Source organism: Leguminivora glycinivorella, chromosome 12, assembly GCF_023078275.1.
Source record: "Leguminivora glycinivorella isolate SPB_JAAS2020 chromosome 12, LegGlyc_1.1, whole genome shotgun sequence".
Taxonomy (NCBI): Eukaryota; Metazoa; Arthropoda; class Insecta; order Lepidoptera; family Tortricidae; genus Leguminivora; species Leguminivora glycinivorella.
Genome location: NC_062982.1, coordinates 11746733 through 11763993, shown reverse-complemented (window position 1 = coordinate 11763993; position 17261 = coordinate 11746733). Strand labels below are relative to the sequence as shown.

The window sequence follows — 17261 nt, the reverse complement described above, 5'->3', positions numbered from 1 at the left end:
GAAAGTTCTTGGCTCTCCACATATAATATTCTCGTAGATACTGGATACTGTAAACAATTGTATCAAGTCCTATGCCAGGTCAAAGTCATCACAAATCTCCCCACATATCCGGTTTTGCTTGCCATTATAACTTCATATTCCGGCGGTTCCTCATCTTTCTTAGTGCTCAATATAGGATATTTTAATAAAAGTAAAGTATATATATTGGAAATTGTAACAAATATTGCATGAAAGGTCCAAAAACGTAATCGAATACGAATAGTTTGAGCAGTTTATTAACCATCAAGGTCACGCCGATTTATAATCGGCGGCGGCGGCGTGGTCAAAATCGCCGGCGGCGGCGGCGCGCCGGCGCGGCGCACACGTCTAGTTGGAAGTCGCATTAGAACTTTCACCAGGCCTGTCCCACTCGCGCGTGTAGGTATCGAATCGTAAGTACAAAGCACCCCTTGCAGGTGGCAATCAGTAGGGCCTCACGGGCGAGCGGTGACGCACGCGCGAGAGGTGGTCGACGCATACCTACGTACTGATTCGACCGCTGTCACAGAATTGATACGAGTATTAAGAGCGCTATGACAAAAAAAGGCGATATATTGTAAAATGCACAATATTTATCGACAAAATTGTACACTTTACTCATACTAAAAGACAGTGAAAGTACTTGTTTCAGTTAGAACATCTTATTAACTGTCGGTTAATTAAAAAACATATGGAAAAAAAAGCTTTTTCAATTAGTAATGATTGTTTTCCTGATGCTCGTTTAGGAAAAACCGCGTGAAGCACAGAATTCGGAGCTCTTATTATCAACAATTTGATAAGCTCACTCTCATAAATGAGGTAAATTTAAGTTCCAAATATCTTGTACTTAAGGCCCATTAAACAATATTTATCATTTAATCCTTTGAAATTGAGAAATTGAAAGTAAAACGAACTCAATTTTGTCTTGAAAATACATTGAAACAAGTGATCATTTCTCCGAAAATCTACATGTTATCGAAGTTATTTTAGTATATAAATAATCTGTACAATCTGCTTAAATTGCTGTTATCCATTTGTCGTTATAATATTATATAATGATTTTTTGCCAATTTTTTGAAAATTAGCCTTCCTGTCGCTATTTGACCGGCGACGGACGCCTGCGATTTCAGTGCCGCGCCGGAGCTCGTATAGGTGAGACGTATGTCACTTCGCTCTCCGAGTTCTGATCGCAAACGTCGAGAATATTTATCGTTGTGTGGGTCGGACGCCTTGTTTATACACGGGCTATCCTCGCATTGTGTGTGTGTAAACAGCGACCAACGAATTTGATCCTAGATCCGTAAATATTTGCTTTTGTAATATTTTGTTATGTTTGAATGTTAAAGTATTACAACGTTATGATGATAAATATGTAAAAATTACAATACGGTCAAGATGATAAGACATATCAAGATGGTACTCGGGATCTGATGATGGAGCCAGAAGGTGGTCACCAGTACCAGTGAACCATGTAAGTAAACGACTTCGTGTTTAGGCTCGTTGGGTTCGTCTCAACAAGACCTTTGACAAGAGGTGGTACTCAGGGTCTGATGATGGAGCCAGATGGTGGTCACCAGTACCAATGAACCATATAACTAAACCCAGAGATGGGGAAATCGTAATCGATTCCGGATTACACGATTACTTGATTTTACTTTGTAATCCACTACTGGGTGTCAGATTACTTGTAATGTAATCAAGTGAAACGGTAAATTACCATTACATGTAAAGGAATCACTAATCATCTATACAATAATTACTATTACCAATAATTCGGAATCATAGTCGATTCAAAATAACTGAAATTATTGACTTGATTACTTTCAGATTACAAATATGTAGTACCTCAGATTGCTGACTGTCACTTTGACACAAAAGTCATCATGGGTGTCGTAAAATAGGTTTTAGGGGGTGCTGATTCCAAAATTAATGACCAATGTGGAATCTGACATTGCTGACTGTCACTTTGACACAAAAGTCGTCATGGGTGTCGTAAAATAGGTTTTAGGGGTGCTGATTCCAAAATTAATGACCAATGTTCAATCTGACGTTGCTGACTGTCACTTTGACACAAAAGTCGTCATGGGTGTCGTAAAATAGGTTTTAGGGGGTGCTGATTCCAAAATTAATGACCAATGTGGAATCTGACATTGCTGACTGTCACTTTGACACAAAAGTTGTCATGGGTGTCGTAAAATAGGTTTTCATGGGTACTGATCTCAATATTAATGATCAATTTGGAATCTGATATTGCTGACTGTCACTTTGACATAAAAGTCGTTATGGGTGTTGTCAAATAGGTTTCCAGGGGTACTGTGCAATGTCAGGTTCCAAATCGGTCATGACTTTTTAAATCATTTCATTAATTTTGGAATCAGTACCCCTAAAACTATTTGACTACACCCATGATTCCTTTTGTGTCAAAATGACAATTAGCACTGTGAGATTCCAAAATAGTTATTAATTTTGGAATCAGCACCCCGGAAACCTTTTGACGACACCTATGACGACTTTTGTGTCAAAGTGACAGTCAGCAATGTCAAGATTCCAAATCGGTCATTAATTTTCAAATCAGCACCTCCGGAAACCTATTTGACGACACCCATGACGACTTTTGTGTCAAAGTGCCAGTCAGCAATGTTAGATTCCACATTGGTCATTATTTTTGGAATCAGCACTCCCTAAAACCTATTTTACGACACCCATGATGACTTTTGTGTCAAAGTGGCAGTCGGCAATGTTAGATTCCATATTGGTCATTAATTTTGGAATCAGCACCCCCTAAAACCAATTTTACGACACCCATGACGACTTTTGTGTCAAAGTGACAGTCAGCAATGTCAGATTCCACATTGTTCATTAATTTTGGAATCAGCACCCCTGCAAACCTATTTGACGACATCCATGACGACTTTTGTGTCAAAGTGACAGTCAGCAATGTCAGATTTCACATTGGTCATTAATTTTGGAATCAGCACCCCCTAAAACCTATTTTACGACACCCATGACGACTTTTGTGTCAAAGTGACAGTCAGCAATGACAGATTCCAAATCGGTCATTAATTTTTAAATCAGCACACCCGAAAACCTATACTCGTGGTATATGCACTTGAAATGTGAAAGTGAAAATGCTAGAATGACATGTAAACCAAAAACAATTTGAGTGACATAAAGAAGTAAAGTAATAAGCCTGGAATCGAAGTAAAGTGGGATTCAAAATACTTATAAGTACTTGATTACCGAGGAATCCATATTACAGGAATCTATATTATACCGATTCCAAAGGAATGGATTACAGAGGTAATCATAATACAGCATTACAGTAATTTTCATATAACAAAAGCAAATATTTGGGATGGGATCTACTTTTATAATTAATTTTTTAAATAAATTTTAACATAATTGATATTATTTTGCGCTACATTCTAGTATTTTCGTACAAAATAATGTTTATTAGAAATCAAAAGTTTATATCGAGATAGTAGATTGTGGTTGTTATCAAAATTCCATAGAAAGGATCAAGATTGTTTTGTCCATTATCGTAGTGCGAGCGAGTGATAAGACGTGCTAGAAAGGGTCGGCATATTGGGCTCGCGCGGCGGGTAAAATACCTAATTTCGCCCGACGCCGAAATGTTATAACGCTCTTAATAATCTGATAACAATGAACAAAAAAAAGGCCAAATAAATATTGCGCAGTGTTTAGCTGTCTTAACACGGATTGTGAACCAAATTTCACTTTATTTAAGCTCCCTAAGGACGATGAAAGGTAAAAACTGTTTTTAAATTGATATTACTATTATAGGTTTACATCCAATTACCATTACTTATCATTATATGATTATACTAAATAGGTTTAATACTTCTATTAGGTAAGTATAATAGATACTAGTTGGGTTACCAAAATAAGTAGGTAGGTACCTTTATTAACGTAGGTAGGTAATAAGTACTGGGTTGGTGTTATTTAAATATTAAGATTATATTATTTTTTTAAAAGGAGACTACCCTATATCGTCAGAAAAGGTACGAGTTACGCGATAGAAAGAGAGCGCGCTTCTACGTCAATATAATTGTAGGCATTTAGCGTTGCGCGGTCGGAATTTCAACTTAATAGTATCGTAGCGCGAGTCGTTATTTCTTTAGATGGGCTGTTGGAGTGGGCTTTCTGACCTTTCTGTACTTGTACTAATATGTATTCTGTGCTTTCACTTCAAAAATAAGTAAGTACATAGGTATTTGTAAACGCCCTAGGGCAGAAACGTATCAGTTGCAGCCCGATTTATAAATTGAAAGCCACTTTCACAGGATAATGATAATTAAACAATAATGACTTAGTGTCAAAAGGATTGGTGCAGTTGGCAGATAAGTAATTATAGGTAAGAGAGCAGCTTATGAAATTTTTCTATGCTGTTAAGTAGTACGTAACGTTGTAAGCCAGTAATATTGGCGATAATGTGGACGTCAGTTAACTACATACATTTCGTCGCTACTTCCATGAATCTACGAGGCAAGTTAGGAAACAAGTATTGCTCTTACGCGTTTATTGTCACGCCATGCAGGCCCGGATCTAGGGAGGATCGAGCTGGGGCCCGTCAAGTTCACAAGGGGCGCAAATTCCAACTTCGTCAAGTTCAAGGGGCGCGCCACATTTGACATTTTTTAGTTTTTGCCCCCTCGAAAAAAAATCTAGGTCCTGTACTGACGCCATGCTGTTGCGGTCGCTTGCGAGAACAGGGTTAAATTATCATAAACAAGTAAATTAACATTAAAACAACAATTTCAGAGAAAAAGCTGCCCTCGTGCTATAAGTACACATGACATGGCATACCTACTGACATGACAGGACTAGAAATATGTGTTTGACAATGACATTTAGAGAGCGCGCAGACGGACGACTTTTGGCTGCGACTTTTTTGTCGCTCACATCATCGGTCTATGGGCTAGTATGAAAGTGCGCCCATGTTGCGACGCAACTTTTTTGTCTGCGGGTTCGGCGACAAGCCTGCGACGCAACTGTCCCTATTGGTTTCAATGCAAGTGCGCACACGGCGACAAAATAGTCGCCGGTCGTCGTTTTGACGTTACCACTCAACCGCCTGTTGGGCGAACGTATGTTATTATCCGAAAAAAATATAATTTAAAATGCCGATAGTTGAATACGACATTGATATCTGTCGTTTAGTTGAAGAAGTAGAGGAAAGACCGATTTTATATGACAAGAATTTAAAAGAATAATCCGACATTCTGAAGAAAAAAATTTTTGACAGGCTCTCAATTTCGTGAACATTGTATGAAATTTTCCTATTTTCAGCCTATCCAAGCATAACAAATGCACCCAATATCGCCTTTTTCTTCTACACCTGTCTCTTCGAAATCCATGGTGATATTGAGTACAATTTTTAGAAAAAGTTGCGTCGCTGTCGTTCCCATGTGCGCACCTTGGAAATTGTCGCAAGGAGTGACGACAGAGACAAAAAAGTCGTCGAGTGACTTTGTCGCCCGTATGCGCGAGCCCTTAGGGATGGAAATCAAACTGTCCAATAGGAAGTAAATCAAATATATTTTATTCAAAAGACCTCGGTACATGTAAAACTATTAATACTAATTAAATAAAATACTAATTAATATAATACTACTCTATTAAAACTAACATTACTATAAAACTAAATTCTATTCACAAAACTCGTTCCGGGCCCTCTCAGATGCAAAGGTGCCCATCACACTCGATGCGTTCCCACAGCCTTTGCATCAGAAAAGACCCGGAACGAGGGTCATGGTCATGGCCTCTCTCGCTGAGCCGCCGCCCCAATTCGACCAAAAAGGCTTTCCCCTCCGCACATCAACACCCCGACGTCTCCACTGCCAACGGGACAAATAGATAGCGCGACAGCAGCGCCGAATATTTGTCGCGCTTCCGTGATGCTGCTAGTTCAGCCGCTGCTCCAGCAGTCCGGACTGTCCGGCCGATGTGCGAGGCGGCAAACGTGCTGACACACGTAGCGTCCCAGAGTAGGCACTTACCCTTCTCCCACGGTACGAGTGTCAGCCCGTCTGGCCTTTTTCCATCGGACCGGCTGCGGCCTGGAGGTTCTAACATGCACGGCACATTTGCCGACACAAGTGCTCTCCTAATAATGTCATTGAGGGCATGGTGCCGTGGAAACCTCCCCATACAGCGACAACAACTCAATGCATGATGGCCATTACTCTCCACCATAGAGCCGCATATGCATTTATGAGGTTCGCAAACATCGCAGCCCAGGCGAAGAGCGACAGCCACCCGCATTGAGTCGTTGTCGAGAGTACCTATGTGCGGAGAGGGTAGTGCTTGTAGCCATGCACCAGCTTCAGGCCTTGCAACAGCCAAAAGTCTCGCCTTATCTGCACCTACAGCATTTTCCAGCAGGCTATCAAAAACCCGTCTCACACCTATTTCATCCCACATCCGTTGTATGTGCGGTTTATCCGGCAACGATGTATTTGGGTTTAAAGTCTGCCAGGCCGCCACAGCATCAGACGCGAAGGGAATCGTGGCTCTGTCGTCATTCAAAAATAGGAAGTCACTTACAACTTTTTTTTTAATTTTGCCGTCTTTGTAGTGGGTATTTTCCACGTATTTTCCGTGGTATTTCCGATATTTCATACTGTAGTTTTGACCAGGAATGTCTTTTCATAGACGCAAAGAGCATTTAATAAACAAACAAATTTGAAAAATGTAGGGTGAAAATTTATAATACTATAGAAAATTTGAATTTCGCGCCTTTCTTTAGTGAAAGGATTGCTTGGCCGTCTATAAGTAAGTAAGTAAATATTCTTTATTGCACCACAAGGATAACAGATTACAAATAGCAGACATTAAACATAGGTAGCAACAGGCGGTCTTATCGCTGTAAGCGATCTCTACCAGACAACCTTAGGGTAGCAGGAAATAAAGAATAGACATTTATTCTATACATAGATAGATAGAACTTTATTTGCATGTTACATGGGCATTATACATAATGGACTCTGGAAAGGGTGTAGCAAAACATTTGTTTACAAACATCTTACATTACTGGTGATAACATCCGACATTTACATTTTTTGCCAATTTGGAACAAACTATTCTTTACCGAATGTTGTTAACCGTTTTCGAGTATTTCGTAAAAAGTGCCCACACGCACGCCACTATTTGCGGGCATAGTCTGGGGCGCGCAAAATTCGATGTTGTATGCCGATGAAAAACACGTAGCTAATGGCGCCGGGTGGATCTAATAGGCCCTTCTCTCACCATAACAATGAGGTTGCTGAACGCAACCAAATACTTGTCAAATGTCAGTGTCACTTGTGAATTTGCCCCTGGCAATTCGTAAATTTATTTCATCTCATAATTTTATTTATATTAAATTATTATCTTGTATCCAGTTACGTTGTGTTGTGTGTATGGTTATTTAATTTTATTTTCTATTTTACATCTTCAGTGTTCATCGCGCATTTGTGAAAACGGACTCGGATGTACATTATATTAGACTCTTAATTGGGGCAGAGTAAAATGTTGACTATAAATTGAATTTTCTGTTTGAAGGTAAGCCAGTCTAGTTTTATAAAAGTAAACAAGTCTTGTGAGCTTTGTATACATCTTGCACGTATGTTTCATATCAGTATCCTCTCATATTGCATGCTGCGTTACCTTGACTGAACTAAGGATGGATCCCAAGCAAGGTTGGTCTCGCCAGCGAACATATGATAGTTGTCCTTGTAAACTCCTACCGCGGTGTGACCGAAACAATATACTCCTTGTGTTGTCTCGTGATGGTTCATTCCATTTGTTTAGTTACACAATTGTCGATTATTAATGATAATGTGCTATTGTACAGCTCTTGCTGATAATAATAAACACTGAGATCTCGCTATTTCACACTTAAATGTATAAATTGAGTAAACCTGCTAAACAATTCGGTATAACATAAGTCCTTATACTTATCATGTTTGTAACATAAATAATGGTTTACAGATACATTCAATGAGTCAGTGTCTTCAATATTAGAGCGAAAAGTTAGGGGGTGGTTGAGTGGAGTGATTGATGACATGCGCCGCAGCAGCCCTGTGCAGCAGTGGCTGGACTCCCTCCCGGCCGACGATGTTGACCATGACACTGACAAACAAGATGAAGAGACCCTTAAAGAAGTAAATACAGATGATAGCAAAGCTGAAACTGTCACTGATAACACCGTTGTTGAGGCCACTGATAAAGTACAAGAAGAACGAAACTTAGATGTACCTAGTCCTAAAGATTGGAAAAGAAAATCATTAGAAAGTGGGGTGCTGACTAGTGCACCTCCAGGCAATGTTAGGAAAAGGTTACAGAGAGATCATTCTGTTCAGTCAGAGGGTTATTCACCTAAATTGAAAAATCCACTTCTAAGAGATTATTCCCTCCAGGTAAGAAATGTAATATGGTCTTTTTATAACTATTTAATTGTGTTCAATTCATGTTTCACCAAAGTTCAAATATAGTCAAGGTCTTTATTATAATGTACAGTGTCTGTAGTTATCTTTCAATTACAGTCTGATGCCAGTGGATCTAGTGGCAGTTCGGTTCTGAATGTGCTTGGAGCGAGAAAAGTGGATGCCGAGTCTGTACTACTGGCCTTGGGGTTTGGACCTAGTGAGAAACAACAGAAGCTACAAAGGATACCTGATAGATTTTTAGTTCCATCTAAAGTAAGTGTGAACAAATTTCAATATTTATATTTGATTAAATTTCATGTGCTGTAAATTTCATATTCAGTATCAAATTATTGTCAACTTACTCTTTAAAGGCTTTTATTTTTTTAAAGGGTTACCAAATCCATAGTGGCAAATTAAATTAAGAGCATGATTGGTTTAAATGTTTCCAAACATCTAAATCATATGAAACAATTACTAAGTTTTACCAACATGTTATTTAGTAATTTGCCAAATATCAATAACATGAATGTTACATCAGCTTACCCTCAAGGCTTCTTTGTGCCCAAATATAATTGACATAATATGATTAGGGACATGGATTGGTAATCCAATTATCAGAAATTAAATTAATATGGTATGGGGTCAGTGATATATGACTCTTTACTATCATAGTACAATTGGTAAATTTACACCATATGTGAGTGTGTTTAGTAAAAGTAAAACTTCCCACTTTGTCAGTTACCATTGAGGCGAGATTTACTTGTCTTCCTAAACTGTACTAGTGCCAAAAAGGAATAAAAGGAACGGCCAACTTTAAGGTAGCTTGATTGCTCAGTTCAATAGAGACAGCTAATTATTCTCAAGGAATGTTTTATTGAAGTATTCACTCTGGGTAGTTGAGTTACCCGTTGACCACGAACGCTGTAAAGAGTTCGAAACGTCGGGATGTATTTTAAATTCATTATACGCGATTTAATCCGTTTCCATAGTTTTATTTCATGAGTAACTATCGCGGTAACCGAAGACAATATTATTCACTCTAGTTAATCTACACTTTATTGTAAGTTAAAAATATAAACAATGGTCTAAGCCAGCGGTTCTTAAACTTCTTTTATCATGATGTAACCCATTTGGATATGGATAGTGAAATATTTGACATGGCCTCAAATAACAGAACTCGTTTTTCATTGAACAAAACATACCTATACCTAGGTAGAAAGCATTTTATGAATTGCTGGTGAAATTTTGATATGTATTTTTTTTTGTTTTAGTTAAAAGGCATAAGTACTGATAAGTTTATTAAAGATGAGCAACATTCCATGCGCATGCATGACTGTGGTGTGTTTGGGTACCGAGGATTGACTGGTAAGTGACTTTTAGAATGTATAATCATACAGGATGTTCAAAAATATTAACATTACTGATTGTAAACATAACAGTAGTGGGAAGGTGGGTGTGGGATGCTTGAAAATTAAATTAAGGTTATTTTAATTTGCTTGTGCATATTGTGTTAGGTAAGAATTCATAGAATGAATAGGTAGCAAATGTAACTTTGAATATTTGTAGACCTATGTAATATAATACATTTGCATTTTTTTTAATGATTGGTCAACTTACTGCATCAATTGTAATAATAATATCTAAAATCTAGAAGTTAATAATAAGTAATTAAAAGCCATTTTGAGACGCTGATAAATTACATATAACTGTTCTGTTGTTGGAAAAACATTTTTATATACTTATGTTTGTATTACGAGTTTCATTCTAAATTATTTTATTAAAATATTTGGTAGATGATAGGCGCTAGGCTAAGTAGATCTGGGTGGCTAGCCGAATGGCACAATCGCTCACGAAACGCTCACGAAACGAAGCGCTAGTAGATATCTATCTCTATCGCGCTTGCGTATTGGCGCGACAGAGCCAGCGGCGTATCGCTTTCGTTTGGCGTCGGAGAAATGCCATTCGGCTACGGGGCCAGTACACTCATATTACATTTCGTAAAAAAAACTGTATGTATATTAATTTCCGATAGCCATGTCTCTATCACTCGTGAATCTCGTGATAGTGGAGAGGATGTTTTTCATCCAGTCCTGACAATTGACATGTAACGTTAAAAATTGCAAAACTGCAAGCGCTATTTTCCTTGAACATGTGCACTTTTTCCGCTTCCAAACAATACTTATATTTTCACCCGTTATAACATGCTTATGATAACCATACTTTAATTTGTTAATCGTGTAGTTATTTATAGCAGCGGTCATAAACATGCAAAAGATAATGAAATAATTTACCTACACTAGATACTAATAATGTTTTGGTTAAGGAAACAATAACACTGACTAATGCTAACTGCAAGATAACCATTACTAACAGAGCACTGCACGCCGGTCTGCCGGTTCATGAAAGTTGTGCCATCCGCCAGCCATATCGCGGTGCCGGAAATTGCTGTACAGTAAGTATCTTATTTATAAACGTATGCATGTATTTCTTTTATAGGTCAGGGTCGGTTGCAACAAACCCTCTGTCACCGTTAAAGCTAGGAACATACTACGCGGACGTCCGCGGTCGCGCGACCGCGACCGATCAGTGTGTACGGTCTTCGGGACGTGGCTTCGGCTGACCAAAACATCCAGCGAGCCAGATTTCGATCGGACGTCCGTGCGCTCAAGGCCACGTCCACGACCGACGACCGATAGTTTGCACGGTTAAGTGTATATTCATTGTCTAGATCCGCGTCCGCGGTCGCGCGACGGCGGACATCCGCGTAGTACGTTCCTAGCTTAAAGTGTTCGTAAAATTGTATTGTATGGGAAGTTCCATAGACATCTGCTGCGTGACGATGATGTGTCTGTCAAATGTGGTTGATGCAACTGGCCCTAAGTCTATTAACCCCAATCTAGATTTTTTTACAATCGAATTTCAACCTTAAAGCGGGAACACTACGGTCGATATTCCATTGTACAATGTGGTAGCTAAATCTGAACGTGCAGAGGCCTATAAATGTTTATTCTCCCTGAGCTATAAGATCCTCTTTTTGACACATTTGTATTGAAGTTGGTAGCGATGTGGTTACTTCAAATTATTACGGGATTGTATTTATAATTTCAGTACCTAGGCTGTGCGTTTTTACGTTCTACGGGCGTTGTCATGTGCTAAAAAGAGGAAGTTACAAAATCTTAGACTATAGTAGTTTGCACATATTGCATTTGTTCACAATCCACGTATAGAAAATAATAATATTATACCCACTGATACTTCCGCTGATTGAATTTTCGCTTTAATTTGACGAGGTTATTGTTATTAGCTATAAAGGTAAACTTATTACAGATCGTTTCATTCACGAAGACACGAGTCTTGGTTCGTATTATCATGTCATTAAAGTTTAGATTTGTCAAATTCGTGCGTCAGCGTGAACAACACAAATTAACACAATGTATACTAAGAACTCACTATGGGCACATCTCGGACACTGGCGATCAAATATATGAAAGAGGCGCGTTCCTAGCACACATTCTAAGCTCGTGTAGGTGAACGCGTACCATGCTTGTATGAGTGAGATATGACAGGTTGACTGTTCGAGTTTTAGACAGGCGGTAACTGTGAGGTAACCGAGAGGGGGTGGGCGGCGCTTTCAGCGGGGAGCGGAAGTGGCCGTACTGTACGACAGTACTCTTTATTATACTGTGCTAAATATGGGTATTATATATATACCTACGCAAGTATGAGCACAAAAACTGTTGAATGAGGAAACTTGAGTGTTGCAGAACTCGCAAGTGTGTTTATCTAAGTAACTACTCGAGACGAGGAAAATTGTGGCTAATTTTATAAATAAAGCTGACGGTTTCACAAATATTATCTATTGAGTCATTGTTGTCCGCAATACACAACAATTAAGAAATATAAAAAAAAATGCATTTATTTCAGACAAACATGGTCCATATTTTGTTAATATAACTTAACATAAAACTATGGTTAACATAAAAATAATCTTAAATAACTAACTTAGGTACTAGAGATAAGTGGAGAGAGGACCAGTGCTTAATGAGGCCACTGTCCCATCTCTCAGTAACTACGCTCAGGAGGCTGTGGCGGCTGTCGCGCACCCTGCGCAGCGTCGCGGCGCAGCGCTTACGCAGTGTCGCATGGAACCCGTCCACATGCGCGTCCGCGAACATGCCAGACGCGCTGCAATGCCGCGGCAACCGCAACAGCACCCTGAACGCGTCATTGTATTGTACGCGCATGGCGTTAAGCGTCCTTTTATCTTATACTTTTAAACGAGCAATTCTTGTATATTTATTTATTTATATATTTATTTAAACTGACGATCTCGGAAACCGCTCTAACGATTTCGCTGAAATTTGTTATGTGGGGGTTTTTGGGGGTGAAAAATCGGTTTAACTTATCCTTATGTCCCGGAAAACGCGAATTTTCGAGTTTTCATGCGTTTTTCTTCGCGCGCCATCTCGTGTGCAGTAGTTGTACTGTTAAGACAGAATTCTTTCGGTCGATGTAAGTACTATTTATTGCAAACACTAGATGGCGACACAGGTCAAGGCTAAAACGAATAGAAAAATACACTATTTGAGTTTTTGTGGCGAAATGCGCGCCATCTCGTGTGGAGTAGTTGTGTTGTTAAGGCTGAGAATTCTTTCGCTCGATGTAGGTACTATTCATTTTTGAACTAGATGGCGACACATGTCAAGGATACGACAGAACCGAGCGAAGCTCGGTTGCCCAGATATTATTATTTAATGCAACTTTTTTTTTACTGTATTGAGTTCCGAGTTCACCATTTGACGGTACATGTATGCGAATTATCGAATACCTACCTACGTTATCGCGGCGTGTTTTGATAACCAAGGTCATGACTCATGACCACTTCTCGCCAAAATAATATTGCGTGTGCCGTTCTCATGTAAAAGGTAACTGAACTGTTATTTACCATAACGACAAAAGTTTATTATAAGTGAAGGTTTATCAATATTGCCGTAAGCATCAACCTTTACTCGTGGGAAGTCACATATTATATGTAACAATAACCCACCAATAACCGGTCAGTGTCTCGTTATACCAGCATCCATATAAACAGCAATGTGCCATTTGTTTGAGAACATCACATTTGCGCATCAGTTTAGACCAAGGATTACTGCGTAATTACATCGTTTTTGTGTTTTCAGGGAATCCCCATGTACCACCGTCGACAATTGTAGCTAAGATAATGGAGTGCATCTTGCAGGACGACGTGTGTCGCGAGGAGGCCATGTTGAAAGCGCGGCATTCCATCGCGGACATGCGCAGTCCGCTCGCCGCGCACGTTGTGGCCGCGCGACACTCTCGCGCACACCATTAATCATAGACACTAACCAGGGTTCGAGGATATATATCAAGATATATATCCGATATATATCCAGCGGCGTTCGACGATATATATCAATGGATATTAATATCCGATATGTATCATTTGTTTATAAATATTGCAATACAAAAATGGTTTTAAAAAATGTAACATTGTTAAAAATATCGTTTTTTTTGTGTTTGTTACTGATTTTTTTACTAAATGTTATATTTTTTGGTAGAATTTTCCTTATCTCAAGTTGTTTTCATAAATAGTGCAACAAAATAATAATATGCCTTCCATACAAAATTGATATATATCAAAGTTGATATATATCCGATATATATCATAAATATCCGATATTTTAATATTTATTATGAATGTCGGATATTTTCGAACCCTGCCACTAACCCAGTAGAAGGCAACTTTGGTCTTAATACCACATGCACATGGGTATTTTGAAAACAAAAAGTCAACTTCATCATCATCATCACCTTACAATGGTATATCTAAGCGGCCGGGGCGCGGAAAACTATCTGAACGCGCCTTATCGCCTCAACAGTTGAGGCATGATCAGATATTTGTGGGTACCTTGACCGCTCCGATATATCTTATGACGACTGTCCATACTTTTTGTGCAATTCTAAAACCCATACCAAGTATATCCCAATGACCGAAGTTACCCTCCAATATCGTTCGACTTCTTAGCTTTTAATGGGGCTTATTACCGTAAGCACCAGAGGGTGCCCCTCATTAAGCCCAGGGGTGGGTACTGGGACTACCGGGATATTGTTGGCCATTTTTATTTAAGTGGGTTAAAGAAACAGTGATCATGCGCTTGAGACTGCATACTTGGATACATAATTTTAAAAATCGCTGGCGTACATAATTATCATTTGTTTGTAAGTCAGGGGTGCCCTCTGCTATTTAACTATTATGTGATTCGATTTTAAGTTCATTGACCTTATCAAAATGTGACGTTTCCTAAGACCACAAAATCTTTATTCTTTTCTTTCTTTATTCTTTAGTCAAGTCTCTTACCATAAAGCGAGATTTGGCTCGTATCTTTATACGAATAACCAGTCATAGAGCGTCCTTATGCCAAATGGCGATATGGTACGTTCATTTTGATTATTTTAGCTTTGTGTAGGATAAGCACGAATTACAAAATGCATTTTTCGCACAATTAAGCACACATGCATGTGCAGTGTTAATTACGTGTGTGATTCTGTGACTCTGGAAAATCATAATTTTCCAGAATCACACACGTAATTAACACTTATGGGCCAAAATTGTTTTCTTTGTCTAATTTCGGACCACCCTTTCACTCGTCTATTTTGCTTTATCTCAAATACATAAAACAGTTTAGTAATATTGCTGCAGTCTTTCCAGCTATAGATGTCCCTTCGTCACATTTTTTGAGGACAAAATACAAGAGTTCGAAAACTTTTTTGACCCTTAATATAAATATTTTCGACAGTTCCTACAATCTCCATGTAAGCACAACTTTTCTAACTACTTCTAACTTGCAATCCTTCAAAATATTGTACAGGTAGTGTAATGGGCTCATTATAGGTATCTTTACAGTCTGACCAAAAAGAGTAGAAATTAAAAAGTGCCAACATCGTAGTGTCGTCTCGTTTTCTCACACATATTGGTTTGAAAGGGATGGCACTGGCAGTACAATGTTGCCAGTTTTTTATTTCTACTCTTTTTAGTCAGACTGTACTATTGTCCTTCGCATTTTGTTAGTTGCTTGATTTGTTTTTAATTGTTTGTTAACTTTTTTAGAATTTAACATATTTTGTAGCAACAATATCGTGAAATTTCGTTTACTTCAATGACAGTGACCGTGACTTATTTAATTTATATTTATTGAATTCAACTATTATAAACTTAAAATATTATTATTTTATAATTAAACGTAATAGACTGAATATTCAGTGTACCTAGTACTTATATTATTGAAAAGTGAACTTAAAAAGAAACTCGAGCTACTTTAACTATTTACTTAAAATATATTCGCATAATACTTGCCTCGATAATAATAATGTAGGTAAATAAATAGAAGAAAATATTTTACTATTGTTAGGGAGATCTGAATATTACAGTAGATTTGTCTCATGCTACTTAATCTCGAAAATAATAATTATAATAAAAAACATTTATTGCAGTTAAAAGACCAATAATATTCCAGAGAATATTTGGCCATTTTTAATGTCCTTAGTTTTTCACTTTTTGATTGTTTAGTTATTAGAAACAATAATAATGTATTCTATTACTGTAATGACTATTGAAATAATTATGGAAACATAAAAATGTGTTATGTTTAATTAATAACGAAAATACTTAATAGACTCACACAAAACCTAATGTTAATTTATTTTCTTGTCTTAACGATTTCACCGTACGATGTTCCTTAAATATTTAACATTTAACACAAAGTAATAATAAGAGTGTAAAGTATAACAGAGTAATCACTGATTTCAGCGTTTTGTTTGTATTCGATTTCTATGTTAGGCAGAAGTTGTCATAGGTTTTAAGTAGGTAGGTAACCTCGTAGAGTTCAGTGACCAATTTCTTAACATATTTACGTTTCTTCATCACATCGGGTCCGGATTTACAGACGCTGGTTGTCGTACCTACTACATAATCCGGACCAGTTGCGGTGTCTAAGCCCTTTTCAAAGTGGCCTTTAGAACTATCATATCAATGTCACATGTTATTTATTTAATGAAGTATACGTATATTTTCGTCATGTATATCTTTTGGCTGTGTATAAACTTGTATTCTGATTTTGATTAGTAAAACAATACGTTTATGTGCAATATGATTGTGATTTAAAAATGTTGGCTCAAGAGTTTAATTCTGTGTACTGCCTGAATATTACCGTGAATTGTTTACCGTCAGTCATATTTATTTTGTAAATTGAAGTGTCTTAATAAAATGTTTAGGTACTGGCTAAGCCGACAAATAGTGTAATAATGTCGTAAGCTCAGCATATTTATAGTTAAGTACATGATCAATTTGAAAACACTTTGGTGATTTTAAGTCGGATTAGTTCCTCCGAAATGTTTAACTAAGAGGATCATTCTTACTAGAAATATTAGTGTAAATACAAATCAATCTATCGTGTGTACCTAATATTTATTGGAGTTCTATTGAATTTTAATATGTGAATTTATTTACCATATTTCGAAACTTCTTGAATGTACCTATTTATTCATGTACTATTTTCTGATACTAATATATTCTGCCACTTAATACTAAAAGGAATGATGGCGTGTATTTATGAAAGAAGGTCTCTTTTCATCTTATTTGTGCCTTAAACTGGTAAATTAAATATCTATACAATGTGACCAAAATGCGAACAAAAAAGAAGTCACAGGTAGTGCATAATATAATTATTTGATCGGTTTGTTAACTTAAGTATGAGTTTTGAACGTATGCGGTCAGTGTACATCTGCACGGGAAGC

General features: G+C 37.7%; 1 protein-coding gene across 3 annotated transcripts; it reads left to right on the top strand.

Moving 5' to 3' along the window:
* Positions 1 to 7013: 7013 nt before the first annotated feature.
* Positions 7014 to 17248, top strand: LOC125232201. Of its 3 annotated transcripts, none has more exons than XM_048137835.1 (6): positions 7014 to 7581; positions 8011 to 8438; positions 8565 to 8720; positions 9719 to 9812; positions 10821 to 10899; positions 11775 to 11841. In XM_048137835.1, the coding sequence occupies exons 2-6, from the start codon at positions 8085 to 8087 to the stop codon at positions 11824 to 11826; spliced, it is 735 nt and encodes a 244-aa protein (XP_047993792.1). In that variant the 5' UTR covers positions 7014 to 7581; positions 8011 to 8084; the 3' UTR covers positions 11827 to 11841. The 3 variants fall into 3 exon arrangements, with proteins under 3 accessions (XP_047993792.1, XP_047993793.1, XP_047993791.1); XM_048137836.1 differs by lacking the exon at positions 11775 to 11841 and adding an exon at positions 13628 to 13804 and having other exon boundaries at positions 7017 to 7581; XM_048137834.1 differs by lacking the exons at positions 10821 to 10899; positions 11775 to 11841 and adding an exon at positions 13628 to 17248 and having other exon boundaries at positions 7027 to 7581.
* Positions 17249 to 17261: the final 13 nt, after the last annotated feature.